General features: G+C 37.0%; 3 protein-coding genes across 5 annotated transcripts in view; 2 read left to right on the top strand and 1 right to left on the bottom strand.

The window, feature by feature from the left end:
- Positions 1–15,052, top strand: part of Dip-lambda (Dpr-interacting protein lambda) — a 135,758-nt gene extending 120,706 nt beyond the window's left edge. Inside the window, exons 5-9 of the mRNA XM_078187823.1 lie at positions 2,011–2,197; positions 4,108–4,239; positions 8,998–9,117; positions 9,340–9,510; positions 10,328–15,052. Of these exons, the coding sequence (XP_078043949.1) occupies positions 2,011–2,197; positions 4,108–4,239; positions 8,998–9,117; positions 9,340–9,510; positions 10,328–10,677 (960 nt within the window). The 3' untranslated portion in view covers positions 10,678–15,052. The remainder of the gene's footprint in view (positions 1–2,010; positions 2,198–4,107; positions 4,240–8,997; positions 9,118–9,339; positions 9,511–10,327) is intronic.
- A 526-nt stretch (positions 15,053–15,578) lies between these two features.
- On the bottom strand, positions 15,579–18,356 carry Dbp73d (putative ATP-dependent RNA helicase Dbp73D). Of its 2 annotated transcripts, XM_078187815.1 has the most exons (7): positions 18,273–18,356; positions 17,451–18,136; positions 17,167–17,379; positions 16,881–17,088; positions 16,367–16,801; positions 15,940–16,307; positions 15,579–15,871 (listed from the first exon to the last, which is right to left on the bottom strand). In XM_078187815.1, exons 1-6 carry the CDS (start codon positions 18,293–18,295, stop codon positions 15,941–15,943), a joined length of 1,932 nt encoding a protein of 643 aa, XP_078043941.1. In that variant the 5' UTR covers positions 18,296–18,356; the 3' UTR covers positions 15,579–15,871; position 15,940. The 2 variants fall into 2 exon arrangements, with proteins under 2 accessions (XP_078043941.1, XP_078043942.1); XM_078187816.1 differs by lacking the exon at positions 15,579–15,871 and having other exon boundaries at positions 15,913–16,307.
- Positions 18,357–18,492: 136 nt separating this feature from the next.
- Fidipidine (coiled-coil domain-containing protein 93) lies at positions 18,493–22,353 on the top strand. Of its 2 annotated transcripts, none has more exons than XM_078187817.1 (14): positions 18,493–18,810; positions 19,032–19,145; positions 19,218–19,312; positions 19,381–19,492; positions 19,566–19,724; positions 19,788–19,979; positions 20,150–20,200; positions 20,261–20,365; positions 20,435–20,649; positions 20,717–21,033; positions 21,093–21,213; positions 21,283–21,367; positions 21,434–21,587; positions 22,276–22,353. In XM_078187817.1, the coding sequence occupies exons 1-14, from the start codon at positions 18,760–18,762 to the stop codon at positions 22,293–22,295; spliced, it is 1,791 nt and encodes a 596-aa protein (XP_078043943.1). In that variant the 5' UTR covers positions 18,493–18,759; the 3' UTR covers positions 22,296–22,353. The 2 variants fall into 2 exon arrangements, with proteins under 2 accessions (XP_078043943.1, XP_078043944.1); XM_078187818.1 differs by having other exon boundaries at positions 18,494–18,810; positions 19,036–19,145.
- The last annotated feature ends 24 nt before the right edge of the window (positions 22,354–22,377 follow it).

Genomic DNA, 22,377 nt, shown 5'->3' on the forward strand with positions numbered 1-22,377 from the left:
TATCTCGACTACGACGCCATGGATCGTAACATGTTAACTGGATTCACGAAACTTTAGTCCGTTAATTCTATACAAGCTAGGTGTGCATGTGCTTAGGTCCGCAAGCAGGATACCGTCCTTAATCCTGGTGTATTTGTGCGAGGTATTACATGACCGCGACCTTGCAATCCTGGAACCTTCAACACACACTAATACACACACGCGCGCCCGTACACACATGTATAGAAATATAATCTAAAGTCTAATCCAGCCTAAAACAAAATAATGTATCATAGAGAGCCGGAATTCTCGCGGCTGGGATCTCACAAACCCGCAAGTTTCGTAGATACCCGGAAGATACCCGGACCCTCCGTTCGCGCGAACCGCTCAAAGTTAATCACTATAGCTCTCCATATACTACAGTCCGTGCTCTGTCACATGGCCGGCCTACATTTCATTTCTAACCTCCAATTTTCCGAAATACATCGTTACAAATCAGAGTCGAGGAAATCGAAACAAGTATCTCGGTCTTTTAAACATTATTCAAACTCGGTTCAATGTTATTAAACACTTACGATATTTACATAATTTATTACATTTTACTCGAGAGAATTGTAAAATGTTTTTTGTAAGAAATCCCAGCGAGACTGTTATTATTTAAACATAAAAATCGTTGGATGTCTAAAGTTGAAATTGAAAATGTTTAGCGTCTTTAAATGTTTAAATCGTTGAAAAAATTCGCTCGAGTTCGTTCCGTAGGATCTCTCGGAATCTTTTAGCACGAAGTTGCGCTAAGAAATTTGGCGGAATCCTCGAAATTCTTAGAAAAAAACAGCTGTACGCCGTGTCGTCACCTGGCCGTGCAATTATCGTCGGGAGATGTGACGTCACATTTGCCACGCACACCGATTATTAAAATGACTCGCGGTTCCCGCTCCGGCGCTGCGCTGAACGCGCGCTGTGGAAACGCGCGCGCTGCACGCATTCAGGCCGCGGCGCGATGATAATTTTCCGCTCTAGAACGAAACCCTCGGCGCAACCCTTTGCACAGCCTCTCCTGCCGGCGTAATGCAGTTTCTACGCAGTTACTCCACACAATTAATTCAGAGGGAAAGTAGTCCGGCGCGCTCCTGCTGCCCGGTGGAAAAAGGATAATTACTTATACGGGCCATCGAGTACCCGCCTTTAATTAATTCTCAATTTGATTTCAATTATTTAGCGATCTGGACGCGGCCCGAAAATCGAGAAACAAACCGGCGCGATCCTAATTGTGACAAACCGTCGCCGGTAAATCCTAGACTGAATTCGTGGATATTGTTGCAAACGGCGGGCTTTAAGGCGTCTTCTCACGGCGATTTCGGTCGCCAGGAAAATTTGTTAAACTTTTAAGGGACGATTGAATATAGAATATGAAAGAGGGAAAGTTGACGAGGGAGAATTAATTCTTCTGGTTGATAATTTGTCAGTTATAAAAACATCATTCATGGATATCGAAAGTAGAGATTTCAGGCTTTAAGATGAGTCTAGGTACATTGTTGTACGATCATTTTTTAGGAAATTATGGTAGGTTGAATTCTCTAGTTATATTTAAGATTTCTGGATTTACGACGTCTGTGTCATTTCTTCTATTCTATCTGCTATTTAGTACAAACTGAACCGAAAGATAAAATAATTTATACTGATCGAAAGTGGAGGCCTCGAGCTTTAAAATAAGACCAAGAACTTTTTGTTCTTTTGAACAACGCTTTTGAAAACTTCTTTTGATAATTGTTCCATGTTTTGTTTTAACGGAGTTACAATGGCTGCAGAAGGACAGTATTTGCTTTATCGTTTCATTGCTACGGTTCAGTATTTGAGAATAACAAATTAGGGTTTCCGAAACTATGAACCTTGCTCTTTGAAACAAGCCTAATTTGGTCATTCTACAATTTTTTATCGCAAAGTTAGAGCGCCTCGAATTTGAACAGTTTTGTTCGAGGAATCACAGGACGAGAATTGAAATACAAAATTTGTTTGATGTATATATTCCAGAAAGGGTACATGGAGGTGCTGATACCTCCGGATATAGTCGATGACGAGTCTGCCAAAGGTATGATAACGTACGAAGGTGGCAATATAAAGTTGAAATGCGTTGCCACCGGCTCACCGCAACCAACAGTCACGTGGAAGCGAGAGGACGGGCAGAAGATCGTTCTTAGAGAAGATGGAAAGAAGAGAGGTAAGGTTTCTCGAATCTTAGCACAATATTTCGATCGAAAAAGTTACTTTTATCGCAAATTGAACTTTGTCGATTAGAGTAAAAAAGGAGCCATCTCGATCGAGCATACAGTTTTTATAATAAAAATTCCTAAACTCAGACGGTTTCCATAAAAATCTCAAATCGACACTTTAAAGTTATTTACATAATTTAGAACGTTGCAAATATAAATTTCTCCACTGAGAAAAATATTTTTACCGTAAATTGAACCTTTCTGATTCAAATAAAAAAGGAGCCATCTCGATCGAACATATAGTTTTTAAAATAAAGATTCCTAAACTCGGTCGATTTCCATAACAATCTCAAATCGGCACTACAAAATTATGTTTACAATTGAAAACGTTGCGAGTATAATTTTTCCACGAAGAAAAATATCTTTGCTACAAATCAGACCTTGTCGATTAACATTAAAAAAAAGAACCATCTCGATAGACCATCCAATTTCTACGATAAAAATTTAAGAGGAGGCTCACCGTTCGAAAGTCTGTTCCCGAATTTTTAATTAAGTCTCGAGTATGGTTTTCCTTTGTTCGACGATAATCCCGCGGAGTGGCAGCGTTGAAAAAAAAAAATGGTTCGATTCGAGGGGGTAGAAAGTCTGAAAAGAGAAACATTATCTGAAAGTTTGATGGGGGGGGCTGATCGAGTTAAGAAAGGATTCGCCGGGCTTAACGGTGTGAATAGAGATGTCTGTTGGAACAAATCACAAGGTAAAGCGAGGGAATTGCTCCGGAGAGCTGGTAAACCTTCTCTCTAACCCGCGATATTCCTTCCGCGTCGTTGAACGGATTAAACGGAGTTAATTAAAATCATAAGCCATAAAATACCGGCTCGCTTCGCAGACGCGAATCGCGTTTCGTCGATAGGCAAACTTTGCCGATTCTTTTTTCGCGCCTGATCGCCGAACGGAAAAGTCGCCCGTTTCTTTTTTTTTTTCCAGAAACGTGGAGGAGTCGTTCGGCTTTCTGTATCAATTTTTGAAAAGCTGCTACGTCAAAAAATGGCGGTAGTTATTAGATATTTCCGTGAGCCCGTTTTCATACGTTATACTTTCGTGTATATCGACACCGGAAAAAAAAATCGCGAGAACGACGATCGTTCGGCGATGTTTCGAGAAAATTCGACGGGGGAAATACTTCTTTTTCTTTTTTTCACGGGGAAATATTTTTCCTCGCTGCGCAAGATGTCGCGTCGATGCGGGGATAATCGATTGTCTCGCTGGTCATTGTCGTTAATTAATTACCTTGTGGACAGGGATTTACATTTCGTTGTAAATGCGTGTGGGTGGGACGTTTTACGGCGGCATTTATTGCCGGATAGGTGGACGCCACATGGGTCTGTACAGGGCGATCCGAAAATCGTGGCTGTAAATTTATTAAAGCAATGGAAAAGTTGCGCGAGCGGATGAAAGTAGAAAATACTTCTAGAGAAAAAGGGGCTTACGGAGGAGTTCGATTTACTGGTTGATAAATGGTGGAAGAAATTTATTTAGAATAAATGGTTGACGGTGTTCGAAGCTAGAGTCTTTGCTCTTTAAAATGAGCTTAGTTAGATCGATTTTTTCTCACAAAATTACAGCAGCTCCAGCTTCTAAGGAATACACAGGTTTGCAAAATATTCAAGATGAAAACGATCCTTTCTCTTTCCTATGCCTCCCCTAAAGAAAAAAAATTATCTTAATGAAACAATTAGGGAGTTCGAAACTAGAGGCTTCGCCCTTCAAAATGAGCCTGGTTAGGCCATCGTTCGATTTTTGTTCAGAAAGCTATAGTAAGCTAAAAAGCATAGGGACATTTAAGGCTGCTGAAGACGGTGAAACAGAATCTGACCGTCTACGTGAACTAAAATGATGAAATCTGTCCTTCTTTCAGAGGTGTCAATGTACGAAGGTGAAATCCTGGAACTGAACGGCATCCTCAGACAGGAGATGGGCACGTATCTTTGCATAGCCAGCAACAATGTGCGTCCGACGGTCAGCAAACGTTATTCCGTCGTCGTCCACTGTACGTATTACATGTCACGTCTCTACGTACCCGCGCATAACCGGTCACTATAGCTGCTAATTGGCAGAATTCATGCTCGGAAACTAAAATTATTATTCATGCAATTTAGCCGACTCAACAAATTATCTTCACGCGAATTTTCTTGCTTGCGAATTTTCCTTTTGCTGATTTTCTTATTGTGGATTTTCTTATTGTGAATTATCTTATTGCGGATTTTCTTATTGCGAATTTTCTTACTTATAAATTTTTATTGCGAATATTCTTGCTTGTAAAATTTGTTATTACGAATTTTCTAGCTTGCAAATTTTCTTATTGCGAATTTTCCCGCTTCACAAATTTCCTTACTAATTCTCTTGCCAATTCTTTCGCTAATTTTCTTGCCCATAATTTTCCAACTTCCAATTTTTCCTACATGGAAATTTTCCAGCTTGCTAAAGCGCACGACTTGGCTCCAGCAATTGTTTAATTAGACGCGCGCCATTTAATGCTACCAAGTGCCGCGTCGATTTGTTAATAAAACACGTTCGCCGTTAATTGAATTTTTGGGCGGATTGAACGCGCACAGTGGCGGAAGCAAGTCAACAGTCGGAATTGGGACAAGAAATGTTAATCGTGCCCTCTGTCTTCCTATTCATACTAATTAAACGGGCGTTTGTATCCCGTGTGTACGGCCGCTTTAATTGCAAACCGACAATATCCGCAAAGTAGCCATGAAACAGGTCATTAAATAACGGGGGGGCGGAGGCAGGTTTATTTAACGCATCAGGGAGCAATGATCGAAATGATGGAATTACATTTTTCAGGGACAGCCTATTAACTTCCGACTAATTGTTTGCCGTTAGCCTAAACGGCCCCTAGCCGTTTCGCGAATATGGTGTCGTTAACGTTTTCTATATTATAATTAAATAAACGTAGCGATCGTATTTATAGAATTGTTACTGTTTGATTTAAATTCGTGTTTTAACCTAATTACACGACAGTGAAAAGATTTTATAAAATTATTGCAGGTATAGCATTAGTATTCAATCAAAGTTGTTACTTATAGTCAAAATTCGAGATTAAATATCGTTTTTTAAATTCGTAATAAAACTGAGAGAAAATGTTTTTATTTACGTTCTGTAATAAAATCGTCGAAAGGAAATTTTAAACAACAAAATTACATATGACTCGTCGCATTTTACGAATTTGAATAAAGTTGCTATTTTCACCTCAAATATATTGAAATTCGAGGAATCAAGATTAACCTAAAAATTACATCTTCCAATTTATAAATAAAATCGAGTCGCCTACGATATTTACAAGTATTGTTCGTGAAACGAAATCACAATGGGAGTATGTTAAAAATGGCAAGATAGAGGATGATGGAGGATTTCGGAATAGTTGTTGGGCTCGAAACAAAATTCCGACGGGAAGTCTAGGGAAATTCGAGGAAGGCGTGGAACGGTTCAAGTGCTTACGGTTTCACGGTAAGCCGTCTCTACGTGGAACATACAGGTGTGCAGTGCGGGGTGTGCCGTGCAGTTCCTTACTTTGCGAAAGTCGGCCCGCAATCCTCTCAGTCACATCCATTCGAAGTCTGCCGTTTCCCGTAAAGTTACGATACGTCGATTGGTATTAAGCAGGAGGAGGACACTCTGGATATAGCAACTCTTAATTAGAACTTCGCGCCTGCGTCGAAGAAAACATCGAAACGAAATCGAATTTGAAATCGACATTAAAGCCGAATTTAAAATCTAAATTAAAATCGACGTTAAAAGCAACAATAAGGTCGAATTTAAAATTTAATTTAAAATCACAATTAAAATTGTATTTAAAATCGAATTTATAATCGAAATTAAAATCGCAGTTAAAACTGTATTTAAAATCAACTTTAAATCGAATTTAAAATAGCAATTAAAATTGTATTTAAAATCAAATTTAAAATCAAATTTAAAATCGCAATTAAAATAAGATTTCAGATCGAATTTAAAATCAAATTTAAAATCGAATATAAAATCAAATTTAAAATCGAATATAAAATCGCAATTAAAATCGAAATACATACTTCGAAATTCATACTCCGCGTCTTGTTGCAACAATATAGCAAAGAAAAATCACTCGTTATAATTGCAAAATCTTAATCAAAAATAGAACAAGAATCCTAACCCTGATCGAAATCAGAATCAGAATAGAAATCAAAGGTCATCAAAATTAATTTTCCGCGCATCAACCTCGCTCGCAAGAAACTTCGTTAAAGCAGTAAGAAAAAATCGTAGATCAACAATTTTTACGTCATTTAAAGTGGACACTCTAATCTTGAAAACCATAACAATTCTAATCCTAGAAAAAATTTTTTAGAAAATTATCTGAATACAAAATTATCCGAGGAGGAGAAAGCGAAGGATGAAAAATTTTGCATTTCACCGATGTCAAAATATTTTCAATTGCAAATGATCTACAGAGATTATGATCGAGGCTTTTTAAAATCGATCCAGATGGTACAGATCATTATACAATTATTTTTACCGAAGATATAACGATTTGAAAATAGAGAACATTGTACTTGAGCCGCGATACCACGTAGAAATTGTTTATATTTAATGATACGCATAATTGAGCGACGAATGAACATTTTTCATAATTTTCGTAGATGGTAAAAGGTCGAGCAAGGCCCGGAAGTACAAACGAGAATCGGGCCGTTCGGTTAACGGCGCGCAGTATATCCGTTGTTCACGAATCAAATGGCACTGGTAAAGTAATTGTAGCACACACAGTGTACAGGTCGGTCCCTAATCCCGGAATCATAGTATAGCATCGAACACCCCCGTGTTTACGTTGCTTTAATTACGCACTCGCTGTCGCTCTCGCTTTCTAGTTCCCCCCGTTGCGACATCATGGCCTCCTGCCTGAAAACATCAAGTCATCCCACGTAAATAACTTGCAACACACTAAATCCCGCCAACCGCGCGCAAATACACCGGCCAATCACCGGTATCTGTGTTCAACTACTGCAGAATATATATTTATATTCTTAATTATTCATTGGGCGAACTATAGGCATAATACGCGCATACAATAAAAACGTCTACAAACATCCGGATAATTTATTTTAAAAATAGTTCATGTTTAAAAAATAAAATAAGGTATGACGACTTTAGTGTAAACTTTTTATTTATAACTAGCTAATATCCAATCTGAAAGAAATTACGTAGAAATTCATCATGGTAATGGTTTAGTTTAAATAATAAATATAGAGAGTGTTATAAAATTATAAAACGTTAACAGTGATTTATAAGTCCCTTTGCGGTTCGTAGATGTAGATTATGTTAATTAAACTCGCCTAAAAGATATATATAATCAAATTATGCGTTGATAAATTAGTAGAAACATTGCCGGAGACGATATAATTAATTTATATTTTTAAACCGACTATTATGCTAACCATTAATTTTTAAAAAATAATAAAAAAATAGACTTTTCCATTTTCAAAATGAACGATCCACATGCAATGTAAAACGATAAAAATATGTAGTGTAAAATTGGCTAGCGGATATGTTCGATTAATAAAGTTCTGGTATTTTGTGAATAAAAAGAATGGGAAAGGGTTAATATATTTTCTAGCCGTAGAGTGGTGCAGGGCGTTGAACATTCGCGAACAGTTGCGAGTAAAAAGTTGCAACGTATCGCTGAAAGTATAGAGACGCGCGGAGCGGCGTGTTTAGTAGCGTTAAGGGAGCGTGCAACTATTAATTATGTTTTCGTCGCGTTCAATATTAACCGTCGGATAAATTACTATGAAATTACCTTTTCAAGTCGGCGATTTATCCACGTCGTCGCCGACAGGTAAATATTTGATCAGCCAGCCAGTGCGGTAATTCACCTACTCCGAGAACCTTGTGTTTTAACCATGATACAGCTCTTCTTATTTCATAGCGGCGCACCGATTTATACGGACCGTCTCGGCTTGTGTCAACGGCGCCGCGGCCGCCCTACACCGTTGAATCCTGATTTTATGATGTTTGCAAACAGCCGCGCGGTTTTGCAACCACTCGAAATATCGAAAATCCGCCCGCCGCGGTGAAAACGTTCACGCTGCCGGCGGGCAGACATTTTTAATGGTCCACGAACGACTCGTAAATTCCACAAACGATTTCGTCGACTCGTCGTTTCAAAGAGGACACTTTGTTCTCGAAGCTCGAGGTGGTTTTCACCGTAAGGATATATTTTTTACACGCTGTACATACGTTCAAACTTGTGAAACTTTGGATTGAAGATAACGGGACGGTGGTGCGTTAGTTTTCTAACTTGTAGAAAAGTATAAAAGCATCGTAGGAAAAAATAGTCTACAGGAGTCAAAAGCTGAAGTTTCGCTTTAAAATAATGAGTCTAGGTAGACGTCTGTACGATTTTTTTTCACGGAGATATAGGCGATTAAACTTCCTAGGGATATACAAGGTTGTAGACTGTTCGAGAATACGATCATCCCTCTATTCCAAATTACTTCCTGGCACCAAAAAATGTTTTGATAGAAAACCGTTACTAACGTTCAAACTAGATGCTTTGCGCTTCAAAATGAGCCCGATTGCATTGTCCTATGATTTTTTCTCACGAAGTTATAGAAGATCGAACTTCCTAGGGACTTATAAGCTTACTGGGGCCCCATTCCAGTGCAAGAACAGGCGAAACACGATAGAAGAGAGCTTGTATTCGCGTTTAAAACTGTGCCGAGGTCTAAATAAATCAAGCAAACGTTAAATATTAGCAATCCTTTTGTTCCAGTTCCACCAGTTATACAGGTGAAGGACGAGTTGCTGTTGGCGCCGATCGGCAGCAACGTCGTTCTACGGTGTCGCGTGGAAGCGTCGCCGCTAGCCATGAACACATGGTACAGAAATCCAGGTATTGAAACGCATTTGCATTCGAACGTTTAATAAATCGTTGGGATCCGTTTTCGCGGCGATCTTTGTTTTCGAAAACGTCGAAACGACGCGCGGTCTTCGGCACGTTATTTCGGTCGGTTTTTGCGACAACGGCGTTCCGTCAAAATGAACGGGCGCGGATGAAAACTCTGAGGATCGGCAGAATTAAAAAAAACCGCAATATCCACGTTTCTCGATGCAGACGAAAAGCTGCTGTCCAGTGACAAATACGTGATGTCAGACTCCGCGGTGAACGATTACTCCCGGCAGATGAATCTCACTGTCAATTCCCTGGAAAAAAAGGACTTCGGCGAGTACGTTTGCTCGTCCGAGAACGCTCTCGGGAAGGCCGACGGCACCGTACGGTTACAAGGTAAATAATAATCTGCCATCGACAGCACGTACGTCGTCCGAACCCCCTTCCCATACTTATTTGCGCGTACCTGCGATATTAATTTGCAACAACTTCGATGCGATACACGAGAAGCGTTAGACAATATTTCATATCCTCGACATAAATCAAAATAACATAAATCTCTAGAACAAAATTTCTAACAATTTATACGGAGACGCGTAGATCCGAGAAAATTGAACAACTTTTGATCGGAAAGTATCTCGAAATTTCGTTTCTATCGAAAGTTACGACATTTGGTAATTATTCGAATTCAATCCGTCGAATACGTCGCGTAAAAGATTAATTTTGTAATATAAATGTTGTAATATCGAAGGCATAATACGTGCGTTTTATGATTGAAAGTCGAAGAAGGGATCTCTGGCAATGTACTCGTAATAATTTTTCGATGGTTCCAGTTGCTGTTAATTAGTTATAAACGATTCACTTTCCATAAAGAGCAATGTAAATTCCAAATTGTGCAGTGGCAAAACGCCCAAACTGTTGGGCAACGTGACCGACAGAGGAGAGCAGTCGGTAATTACAAACGAAATAAGACGGTGGCGTCATATTGTGGCGAACCGTCTAAAGTATTTACCAGTTGGTTTTGAATTTTCCCGCCAGGTGTTGCGCGCTGTGTATTTCGAACACCGTTCAGCGGGAACTGTTGGAACTAATTTGTGAATGGTTTAACATAAATGACGTCGAAATTACCGACTGCTTTTAACCTCGAATTTCGGAATAATTTTCAATACCATGGGGAAGGTGTATTCTAATTAATATTGTGTTTATTACATAGAACTGTTCCTCGCCGTGGAAACGACACCCAGCCCCATAGCAAAGAACACTGACCTGAAATCTCGTAAGAAGCCGATGCAAAAGGGAAGGAAGAAGAACAACGGAGGCAGGAGACCGCACGGAAACAACTTCGACGACTTCGATTCGGCTGGGAACGAAGACGATCTAAGCTCCACGCAAATTATGGGGGGTAGCACCATCCACGAAGGCCACAGGACGGAGAGGCCACCGATTTTACCGTCGTCTTCACCCCCGTGGGTCAATATAAACGCTGCTAAGCCTAAACAACTCTCAGTGTCGGTCACGATACTATTTTCGTTCCTCTTCTCGGTCATGGTCTTTCTGCTGTAAAAATTACATGGTGCCGGAGCTAAAAAGGCGCAGAAATAAGAGATGACAAACAGATAGGAAGGTGTAGAGAATTTGTTGAATGACGAGATTTTGCTATTTGTATATGGTGGTTTATGCTACGACTATTTTAGCTTTATCTGTATCGAGATGGTTGCAAAATTTGGTAAACAGATTTCTCCTTTATTGCATGTTTTGTATTTTTTAAAATTTGCCAGATTAATTATTCAAAGTAGTTTTTCGATCAGATTGGTTTGTTTTAGACGAAGTTTTGACTGTAATTTGTTTGTGGAATTAATATTGTTGTTGACTGTAAGTTTTAATGAGAGATTTCTTTTTATTGAAATGAGAATGGTTTGGCAATGGGGTAGTTGAACTGAAAGGTTAAGAATTGAATTGAAAGACAAAGGTTGAAGGGTAAAATGATAACTGAAGGAGGAAATCTCACGCCGAGAAGAAATATAGGTCTTCCTTTTTTCGATTTAGAGCGAACTATAGTCAGTGTGTGCGACCAAATACAAGGGACTTCCTCGGGAAAAGAATTTTGTAAATAGGTAGCATGATTGATACGATAAGCAACCAACGAATGATCGCACGGACTGCAGCTAGATCCGCCAACGAGAGGTCTTCATATCTATAAGTTTTCATATCGTGATTACTTAACAAATTAATCTAATTACAACATCTATTTTGCGTTCTCACAACCGACTAAACTTTGGACATTTTTCACGTTCCAACCATAACAGCTATCGGAACGATATCTCCGCAAAAAAATTCTGCAAACGTTAACGAATGCAATGATATTTTATTGTAACGTTATAAACATTTAGACGCGTCTAAATAACTTCTTTCATGAAAGAAATATCGTTACACGATTCGCAGAATTTTTGACGGAAAAATTGTGCGTACAACTTTTACGGTTGAAGCGTTAAAAATTCACAGAGATGAAAATTTGAGTACCGCGACGTTACCGTAGACTCATCATTTCTTATTGTTTAAGAGGTTAACAACTATCAATAAGTATGTACGCCGTTCGCAAAATAGTTTAAGGACTAACATAAAAGAAGTCTTCCGAAAATTCAGATGTATAAATAATATCTGCACTCACGCAACGTCAAACTCGCATGATTCATAATTGTTTATTTCATTGTTGCATATGAGATGTAATGGTAACATTTAAAATCTATTTCTTTTCTGAGAGCTTACGAATTGCAAGAAGTTGACCAAAATCAAAACTGCAGTACGACAATTTTGAACTCGGGTTAAAATTTTGGAAATCTGTAGTATAATTATGAAAAAAAAAATCTCCCTTTCTTTTAATTCATTCGGATTCGGTAGCTGCCCTTTCAAATAATTATCACATAAAATAATTGCTAAATAATCTATAAATAAATTACGTTAATAATCTAAAGTTACGAAAGAACGTAAAATATGCCTAACGCTACATGTATATGAAGACTTCGACGAACATTGGAGTTGCCAAAGTCCAAGCACACTTCCGTTGTTTAAAGGGAGACGTAAACGAACAGCTTAACCACAGAAATGTTCAGGAGAATTTTCTGCATCTATTGCACGCGGCAAAGCTATTTATTGTTGCCAGTATAGAGAAAATTGAACGTTTGTTGCAACTGCAGATGATTCTTGTGGTTTTAAAAAATATTCTGAGATTACAGAAATGTTCAGTTAAGGGTAATGCATCGATTAACGATAACATATTCTATAAATCGGCTCGAAGTTTTCAATACAGAGGGTACAAAAAAATTACCGACTACTCTCCTCCGTCGGTCACTTTGCCCAACAATTTGGGCGTTTTGCCACTAGACAAATTGGCGTAAATAATCACGTAAATAATACAGCGCGAATTATGGCTAATATTCGATATTGACACATAAATCAGAAAATCGTTTATAACTAATTAATAACAATTCGAATGTGCTAGAAACTATTATAAGAAGTTTGTCAAGGATTTCTTCAGAACTTTCTGTACCCTTAGAATATTTTTTAGACGCGTATTTCCCTTATATAAAAAAAAAAGTATCAACGACGATAGAATTCCGAAAAGATCGTTTCAGCAAAATTCATTTAATCAAATTATGATAATCAGCGACGATAAGGTATCGATGAAATCAAATCGTCGTAAGTATTTAAGCAAGCTGTCGTTCAGGAATTATAATTTCGTTGCGAATGCCTGAGAATGCTTTTTTGTAAAGGTAAGCGTTTGCGTTCGAACGGAAAACTGTATCCAATTTTTGCGGGAAAAAAATTCTGAAATTCCTACGAACAGCATATTATACAATTGATAGATGATAAATGGAGTGGGGACGGTCGGGGTCGACTTATAATTAAGCGTGCGTATACTAATTATGAATTGACCAAATTGATTTGAATCGCTTGTTGAATAGAGAGCAACAATACGGTAGTCCGTATGCAGAATGGAAGGCACGACAATAAGTACGTTATAGTGGAGTCCTGTTTAATTGGAAAGTTGCCTTAAAAAACCTCCTGGGCAAGCACGATATTCTTCCAGGGTTGAATCGTTAACACGGTTAAGCGTTTAACATACATAATTAAATTGTACTAGGAAATTTGACTATTTTGTAGAGACAACCTCGAAATAAACAAACTCTTTTTTTATTTAAATTGCTGAATGTTCGCATGATATCGTTGTTTCTTTTCAGAGGTAAACAGCGTGTATACGATATTATTGGTTTCTCGACAATTGAACGATTGATAAGATATTGAACGACCCGTGGACATTGATCCATCGACACATGGCAGCATTACTCACGGTCAAATTCGGGGATTTTAGGGAAACGATTTGTAAATACAGTCGATTGTATAATACGTTGGTATCTAATGGCAATATCAATGGATAGGTTGCTGTAATATTTTTTGAGAGCGCGCGATCAATCAACGTGGAACAATATCTGGAAATTTTACGGCAATTCGATGGAACGACGGGAATCTGGTGTATATAATGTTGCGGCGACGATGCTCGGTATCTGTTAGGGCCTATTGCTATTACTCGATATTCGAGTACTATGCTCGAACGAGATCCAAGTATCTAAATGTGTCCTGATATCCGGGTATTCGATAAGAATCAGAATACCTGAATATTCAATATAGATCAGAATACTCGAGATATCAAAATATTCAATTTAGATCAGAATACTCGAGTATTTGAGTATCTCGAGTATTCGTAACACTTTTGGTACAAGAATACGATCTTGATTACCCGAGTACTGGCATCGTTTAGATCAGTGTACTGGGATATTTACAAAATCAAAGGAGAAAATTTGAGAAGTTCTGAAGTTCTGGATGCAATGAGTACTCCAAGTACTCGAGTATCGGAGAGCCCCAATGTCGATGGGTCAATGTACTCGAGGATAAGACCCGGTGGATTTTTAAGGCCGGAGCAGAATGCTTTGTGCGTTGTCTTAACAGAGAATAAAATGAACTATTAACGATAAGGAAATATCCTTGAATAAATAAATAAATAAATAAATAAGATCAAAATAGCGAATTTATCGGCGCTAAGGAGTAAAATACATATACACAGCAACGATACATATGAATCATATAGGACCATGTTTTATGTATGTACATAATATCTTTAACAAAAAAAACAAAGCTACCCACACGCATATATTAATTGTAAATAATGTAACTGTTGTCGATGGAACGTTTAAGATAAACGGCAAATGATTAAGGGGGCTCGATATATTATTATTATTATTACTATTATTATTATTATAAAATATACTGTATAATTGTAACGTTGAACGGGACTACGTTTTATACGACACACAGTGTAAGCTAGTCTCAGAATGTAACATACCGAAGCTGATAAAAGACAGAACATTTAATCGTGTTTACCTGTAAGTGAATGTGGAAACTTGCTCGTTCTTTAGATTTCTCACAACGAACTTCGAAATCGGTTTTATCCTCGAAAAGGGAGCCAGCGTTCCTGCACTATCGACGCATTGACTGGTGCATCAGATAAAGAGTATAATTAAAATTCTGTTCAAGTTTCGAGAAAAGTCGGACAATCAATTTTATTTTGAAATATTATTAACGAAACGATGATGTTAAAAATTTATTTGCGTGCGGTTCGATTTAATATATGTAGAAGATTAATAAAACATCGTGGTTAATTAATCATTTTGTACGTATCGCTGATGTTAATAGTCAATGCGTTAACGATGTATAATGGAACCTGCGTTATTTTTAATAACAGCTTAATTAACAAATTGTATCGATTGATGTAAATTTATTTGTAGAGTAAGATTTCTTGATTTTTGACCATAGGCCTTTCTCCACCCGTAATAATTTAAACAAATTTACCGAGGTGTAGTTTAATAAATATGTTTAAATAATCGCCGCTTGTTAAATTTTTTACTGTAAATTTGATTGTAACCAGAAAGGGGGCCATGGCACAGGAGATCCTACAAATCCGATAAATTAATGCAGAAAATAATTACCGATTGCACATCGTTTTAATTGACGAAAATTGTTTTGTAAATAACGAAGAATTGAAACGAATTAATGTATTCATTTCATTTGATTATAAAATATGCATACTTGATACTTTTGTATTATGCATGAATGCAGATGAATAAATTTAATTGTTAACTTACCTCCACATTCTTTCATGAAACGTTCATGTATATGGAATTTAAAAGTGTGGAAACGTAACGAAGCAAAGCCTCCAAGGCAAGGGAATAAAGTTTTTCATTTAATTATTAATGCAATGAACAGCTTCCCTTCAGCTTTTCATGTGTATGTTCTATGCAACAAATGTGAGCGAAACAGACTATGTTACGCAGCAAAGCACCTAACTGCACAACTATGCTTGCTTACAGAACTCATTATTTTCGGTTGATTTCATTGGACTTTATTGAAATTAAACAGCGGATACTAATCTCAAGAAAAATAAACCACCCACAGCAATAATAGTGATGTAATTATGTCTCTGTCTTCATCTTTTGTATATTCGAATTGTGAATAACTTGCCTTCGACACGACACAACCATAGAGTAACATACAGTTAGCATACAGTTTACAGATATCTATAGAATAAATTGCGGTAGAGGACGAGCATGATGTACGATGCTATTAACTTCAGACAATAAAATGTTATTATCGATGTTACTTCATTAACTGTCTTAACTCAATTCCTGCATCCTGATAATCATTTCTGGGAAAATGAAAAAGACATTCATATAAAACGCACAATGATTTATTAATGCAACAGAAACAACTTACTTCACTCCGCTATTACGGAGTGGATACGCTTAGTAGCTTTCATGCGTTGTAGATTAGTCTGTTTTTCCTTATCCAGCTCCTGTTTTAATTTCTCTATGTGATCCGAGTAGCCTATTGCGTTCACAGTAGAGTCTAGTTCCAATTTCTCAATGTCCGGCACCGTCTTATGAGCGTTGCTCAACATGTGCTTAAAAAGTCCCACTTGTTTCGCTGTCAGAATTGATACTGCTGTCCCGTGCTTGCCTGCACGCCCCGTTCGCCCCGATCTATGAATGTAGCCCTTGATGTGCTTAGGAAGATCATAAGACACAACCAATTGCACGTCTGGAACGTCCACGCCTCTTGCTAGGGCATCAGAGCTCACGAGCCTGTAGAAACCACAAATAAAATATGCTGAAACATGAATATAATCATTTTAAACGCTTACACTTGAATATCCCCGCTGGTAAATTTTTCAAGCACAGCTTCTCGTTGTTTTGGCATCAGCTGTGCGGAAAGCTCTCCGATTTTTATGCTTTTCTCTAATAGAAATGACTGAAGTAAGACTGTCAGTCGGTGTGCCGTGTCCCCAGAATTTGTAAAAATAAGAGTTTTCGGGACTGCGTCGCTTCTAAGTAGAACTTCATACACTGCCACTGGCTTGTACTCTGCAGCACACTCTACTGCAAGCTCCGTTAGCTCTTCAGGGATCGTGTATCGGCCTATGAAGTCACCGACTTCCTTGTCCAGATTTACATCCTCGTCTTTGTCGGATACTAAGACAGATGTGAACAGAATTGGCTGAAAGAGACCTAAACGATTCAATTTTTCTGGATCCTGAGATAGTGTGGCACTAAATAATAATTTTTGGGCTGGAATCTTGCTATTCAAAAAACAATAATGTACATATTAGACAGTGAACGGAATCATTTATGCATAGAAATGACAGTGAGGCAGCTAACCAGTTATGCAGATTGTATAGATTAAATCTTGGAACATGATGGTGTTCTGGAAGATGTTCCAGCCAATCTGCAGACCTGTCTGCCTCGTCAATAACGAGAAATCTGAGATCAGTCAAGGAGAATCCTGGTGTCTTTAATACATGATCTATTAGACGCCCAGGTGTAGCAACAACTATGTCTACTGCAGATATGTATTCCTCTCTGCAGGCTAAAAAATAAATATACAATATTATAAAAGTTGCATACTGGTTAGTATTCTGATAAACAGAGTAATTAGAATACATACTTTTCTTAAGAATACTATTCTGTTCCTGCTGAAAGGATGCTGCACCAGAAAGCAGAGCAACATTCAAATTTGTATGGGAGGTATATGTAACTGCCACTTTGTAAACTTGGGCAGCTAATTCTTGGGATGGTAGAACAATCAAGCAACGTATCTTTGGCACCAATCGGGATTGTAATATTTGTACAACTGGTAAAATATATGCTAGAGTTTTACCTATACAAATTAATATTATATTAATGTCAGGAAATATTGAGTTGCTATAAGTCAAAGAAATAATTTTATACCGCTGCCAGTAGGAGCAGATACACATGTATCGCGCAACCACCATCCCAGTTTCATGTCTTCATTACATTTTAACAGCCATGAAAGCACAGATGATTGAACTGGAAATAATTTCTCAACGCCATTGCTCCTCAAAATTTCAACTAGCTTAGTATCTAAGACAGTATTAAATTCCTCTAAACTTGGTCCACTATTTAAATCCATTGATATTACTTCTGGATTCGCTAGCCAGTCTGGCAATACTCTTTTCACTTCCAATTTCTTTTTCTTAGCCTTTGCACCCAGAATAACAAAGTCTTTTTGCTGTGTTGATGACTGTTCTTGAGATGCTTCATTAATTTGATTGCCTATACTTTCATTCTCCATACCTTTGTCCTGACTATCATTAATTTCATTCTCTTCAACATCACGTTTCTTCTTTTTCTTCTTTTTGGACTTCTTCTGCTGATCCTCAATCTCTGTTTCAAGTTGTTCAGCATCATTCTGTTTACTGCTTTTGTCAATAGAATCATTTTGCTCAGGTTCTGGTTGAAGGTTGTCATTTTCTAATTTTTGTTTTTTCTTAGATTTCTTGACCTCTGAAGCATTTTCAGCAGCCCTTTGTAGCTTACGCTCCTCTATTCGCTTCAACAAATCTGATAAATGTTTCTTTTCATTTTTATTTTCATTCTCTTGTTCACCCTCATATCTATTAGCAAACGTTAATTAAATGTAAGTATTGAATTGAAATAAATTAGAAATACATGTTTTAAATTCTTATAAATACATTAAATTAAAGTACCCATATATATACATATATATTGTTCATAGAAAATAAAATTCACCTGTTTATTACGAATAAATTCATTTGTTTTGACAGTAGTGAACACGTGTAACGAAAGCTTATAGGTTATGTATCACAGTGTTTGTTATGCTAACCTTGATACAGAGGTGAAGCCTCACTTCAATCTATGAATTCTTTCTCTTCATCCTCGTTCAGACTTCCATTTGAAATAAAAACCATTTTCTTCGTCATGCCTAACAATTAGAATAACAATAATCAGCATAAGATAAATACCAATAATTGTTAAATACATTGTAGATTATTTTATTATTGAGAATTGTTTGTATTGTAGAAAATTGATTGCATAGAAATTTAGCTTGAGGTCCAAGAACAAAATGGTCGACGCTGTAGCTGATCTCAATGATTTAAAGTGACATGAATTACTAGATGAATAAGATTCAATAAACGTTTAAATAGTATTAACAATATCTAGAATACATTACTGAAATTATAGCTATTGGGATTTCTGAAATTGCTATAAAACAATCATGCTAAACGATGTACCGAAAAGGATACTGAAAAGCTCCGAATCAACCGAGGTACGTGTCACAATTTCATTAATCGATAATACTTATTTAAAAAATTCAAATATATTATTCCATTATTTTGTTAAGCTAGATGGACACTGTAAAGTCGTAAATTTGACAGTTTCGTTTGTCATTTTGCTGTATACACACATATGTATAAATCTCGCGTACAAAGAAACATATGTTCATCAGAACGCGGGAATTTCAAGGATGTTTAAAAAATATCTTTTCAGGCAGATGTCCGCGAAGATGAAGAACAAGCAAAGAAGTTTCAAGAAATCATCGATTTACTTTTGGCTGCGGGATACTTTCGAGCCAGAATCAAAGGTTTATCGAACTTCGATAAGGTGAGCTTAGTGTAACCTGTAAAAAGAATGTTACAACAAAAAAAGAAAATATTCAAATATTATAAATTTTAGGTAATCGGCGGGATGACCTGGTGCATAGAATCCTGCAACTTTGATGTAGACATTGACCTTCTGTTTCGTGAAAATTTAACTATAGGACAAAAAATGTAAAATCTCTATAAAATCATTGAAATATTTAATTGTATGAAATATTTTATAATATTCATAATTTTAGTTCTCTGACTGAAAAAATTGTAGCCATGCTGCCCAAAATGAATTGTCCATACCGAATAGAGCCGCATCAGATTCAAGGCTTAGACTGTATCCACATTTTTCCTGTTATTCAGGTATTTTTCTCTGTAATATGTAACTGCATATTTTTTATTTTTACGATAGCTGTAATAATTACGGACGTTTTAGTGGTTAGTTAAACGTTCGCTCGAAACCAGAGAAGAAATGGCAGACTTCGTTCGATCGTTCGCGCTCAATCAGTTCCACAAGAAGCATTCGTTTGTTGAAGATGCTGGCATTGGAACGGTTGCTCAAGAAAATCTGATAAAGAATATTCAGTTGATTAGAGTAAGATCACAATGCCCGATTCTCGAGTAAGAGTAATTTGAAATAATTACGATTGTTTCGTAGAAATCATACGAACCACGACGACTTTTCAAACACAAAAACGGTTCTATCAAAGATGAATCCACCAGGTTTCTTGGCACAGTTTTAGAGTATGAAGCACCTATATACTATTCTACGAAAGCACCCGGATCGCCAACAGCAGCAGCCGCGGATGATAGTAAAGATATTGATGCAAGAGAAGAATTGAAAGAGAAAGTAAGAGACTATTTATACTAGATGTTCACGTTCATATACTAAATAAATTATAAATCGATTCAATTTTCACGCATGCTAATGATAGGAAACGCCACAGGTGGGCATTTTATTTAACACGGTATTTGACTGTAAATGATAACAGGATAATAATCTTCGCAATATTTTTATAGGAGAACACAGAAAAATTGGCAGGGAATCTATCTGCCATTGAGGAAAGTTCGGTGAGCAACTAGACACATATTTAATATTAGTTAGATATTTTTTAATCGTGTTTTTTGCAGGCTCGTTTAAGTGTTGCAGCTGTAGGCAACATCGTTGGAATTCAGGCTCAGGAAATCGCTAAAGTTGCTGAGAAGTATGCGACAATGACGACCTCCGAGATTCAGGTAGATTTCTACTTACCGTATTTTTGGTAAAATAATTTATTTTACCACATTTATTTTCCTTGATCGCAGGATCAGACTTCGACGAGTTCTTCAGCAGTCACTGCACTACAGAAACAAAAAACCGTACTACAAAATCGGGTGCGAAAATTAGCAAAGGATAAGGATGATTTAACTGCACAAATTGCAGAGTTAACTGCGAAAATCAACGAATCGCGTGGAAAACGACAAGCCATTGAGCGTTCTCTAAAAAAGGCGGAGGAAATGGGTATCAACGAACAAGATAGGTAATCTTTTTATTTACAGCTTCTGGCCTCTCAATATGGAAAAAATAATTTCATAGAAACATTTTAGCGTTTACAAACATTTGGAGGAATTGTTGTTAGTGCATGACGGCTTAAAGGAACAGGAACACAATTTCCGTGAGCAGTGCAAATCTGATTTGAATATCTTGCGTGGAAAATTGCAAGACATTGAAAGTGGCACCTCCGAGGAGGAGGAAGACCGTTTGAAAGAGTATGAAGACCAAAAAGAAGCAGTAACAAAAGCAAGATTACAACTAGCCAAAAAGAATAGAGCCATTGCTTCATTAACTAGGCAACTGGATGACGTCCCTGGTCGCTCTGAGCTCACGCAGTACCAAAGACGCTTTATGGAACTTTATAATCAAGGTTTGGTATATTGAATGACCCATTTGGATCATCCTGTATTTTAAATATGGATATTACAGTTTCAGCCAAGCATAAGGAAACGAAACAGTATTATACCTTGTACAATACTCTCGACGATACAAAACTCTATTTGAGCAAAGAATTGTCGTTGTTAAACTCTATTCAAGATAATTATAACGAGTAAGTAGTTGTTATCTCAGTACGTCAGTTATAATACTTCTATTTAACATTTTTATAACCGTTTATCAGTGCAATGGCGTCAACGAGTGGAAAGGAACAATTTTTGAAGCAATTCGATGCAATTGTCGCTGGCGTGAAACGCAACAAAGCAAAAGTAATTAAATTTAAATTGTCTTTTTATTCAGGCATACAATTTTTGTAAATTGTTATTGAATTCCAGGTGGAGAAACGGTGTGCAGATGAAAAATACAGAAGGGATGCACTTAGTCGTATTCTTGCATCTTTGATAGAACAGCAGCGGAAATACGTGGCTGCAGTTAGGCAACTGACTATTGAATGTCGCAAGAATGAGGCCTTACTCGCACAACTGCGTGGTCCGTAATAATTGTGGTCTTTTTACTATCTAAAAATACTATCCTACAGATATTTCGCGTTTCAATAGCCGGTTGAAAATTCATGCGAAATTAAATTAACCAATAGACAAATTTTCAATTATTTTCATTATTTATTAAAAATGATTGATCAATCATTCTATGAATAAGAGGATTGTATATTTTGTTAAGTTTAGATAGTTTCAACAGTGCATATATGATGCATTGTGATATTGTGAATGACTTGCATAATATCTTATATTAAATCATGTACAGATCGGCTATTATTGGCGATTATTACAGTCTTGCCTATAGAGACAACATAATTCTGCTTAACAATTATTTATAAAGTAAAGCCCTTTTTGATAATGATACAGCTTGATCACAGCATATCCATCTGTATAGATAGATAGACCTTGAATATTTGTGGCTATAGTTTCATGCCAACTTTAACTGACCAGAAGTCCAACAAGGGAAAGTTTGAAATTCTTCTAAGAAATATATCGCCGGACTCTATTATTTTCATTTGTTTAAATCGCAAATGCGAACACGTCGAACTTAATATTTACGCATCAAATTCAATTGCAATTTCTAAAATTTTAGTTATGCTAGTTTTATATTAAATATTACAAAAATACTTTACATTGCATTTCGATTTTAAGGCTCTACGTGGGTGTCTGCTATTTTTCAGATTCGTATTCACGAGGATAATCAGGAATGTTTCAGAAATGTTGTTCTTTCTCTGTTAATGAAATATATACATTGTAAATTGAAATTTCGGTTTTCATCTAAT

The sequence above is a fragment of the Augochlora pura genome, chromosome 7 (assembly GCF_028453695.1).
Source record: "Augochlora pura isolate Apur16 chromosome 7, APUR_v2.2.1, whole genome shotgun sequence".
NCBI classification, from domain to species: domain Eukaryota; kingdom Metazoa; phylum Arthropoda; class Insecta; order Hymenoptera; family Halictidae; genus Augochlora; species Augochlora pura.

Coding starts and splice junctions, on each gene's coding strand:
- Fidipidine (XM_078187817.1), top strand. CDS start 18,760: ATGCTAAACGATGTACCGAAAAGGATACTGAAAAGCTCCGAATCAACC. Junction 19,313..19,380: donor TTAACTATAGGACAAAAAAT/GTAAAATCTCTA, acceptor TCATAATTTTAG/TTCTCTGACTGAAAAAATTG. Junction 21,034..21,092: donor TATGGAACTTTATAATCAAG/GTTTGGTATATT, acceptor TGGATATTACAG/TTTCAGCCAAGCATAAGGAA.
- Dbp73d (XM_078187815.1), bottom strand. CDS start 18,295: ATGAATTTATTCGTAATAAACAG. Junction 16,802..16,880: donor CTATACAATCTGCATAACTG/GTTAGCTGCCTC, acceptor TTTTTTGAATAG/CAAGATTCCAGCCCAAAAAT. Junction 16,308..16,366: donor ACCAGCGGGGATATTCAAGT/GTAAGCGTTTAA, acceptor TGGTTTCTACAG/GCTCGTGAGCTCTGATGCCC.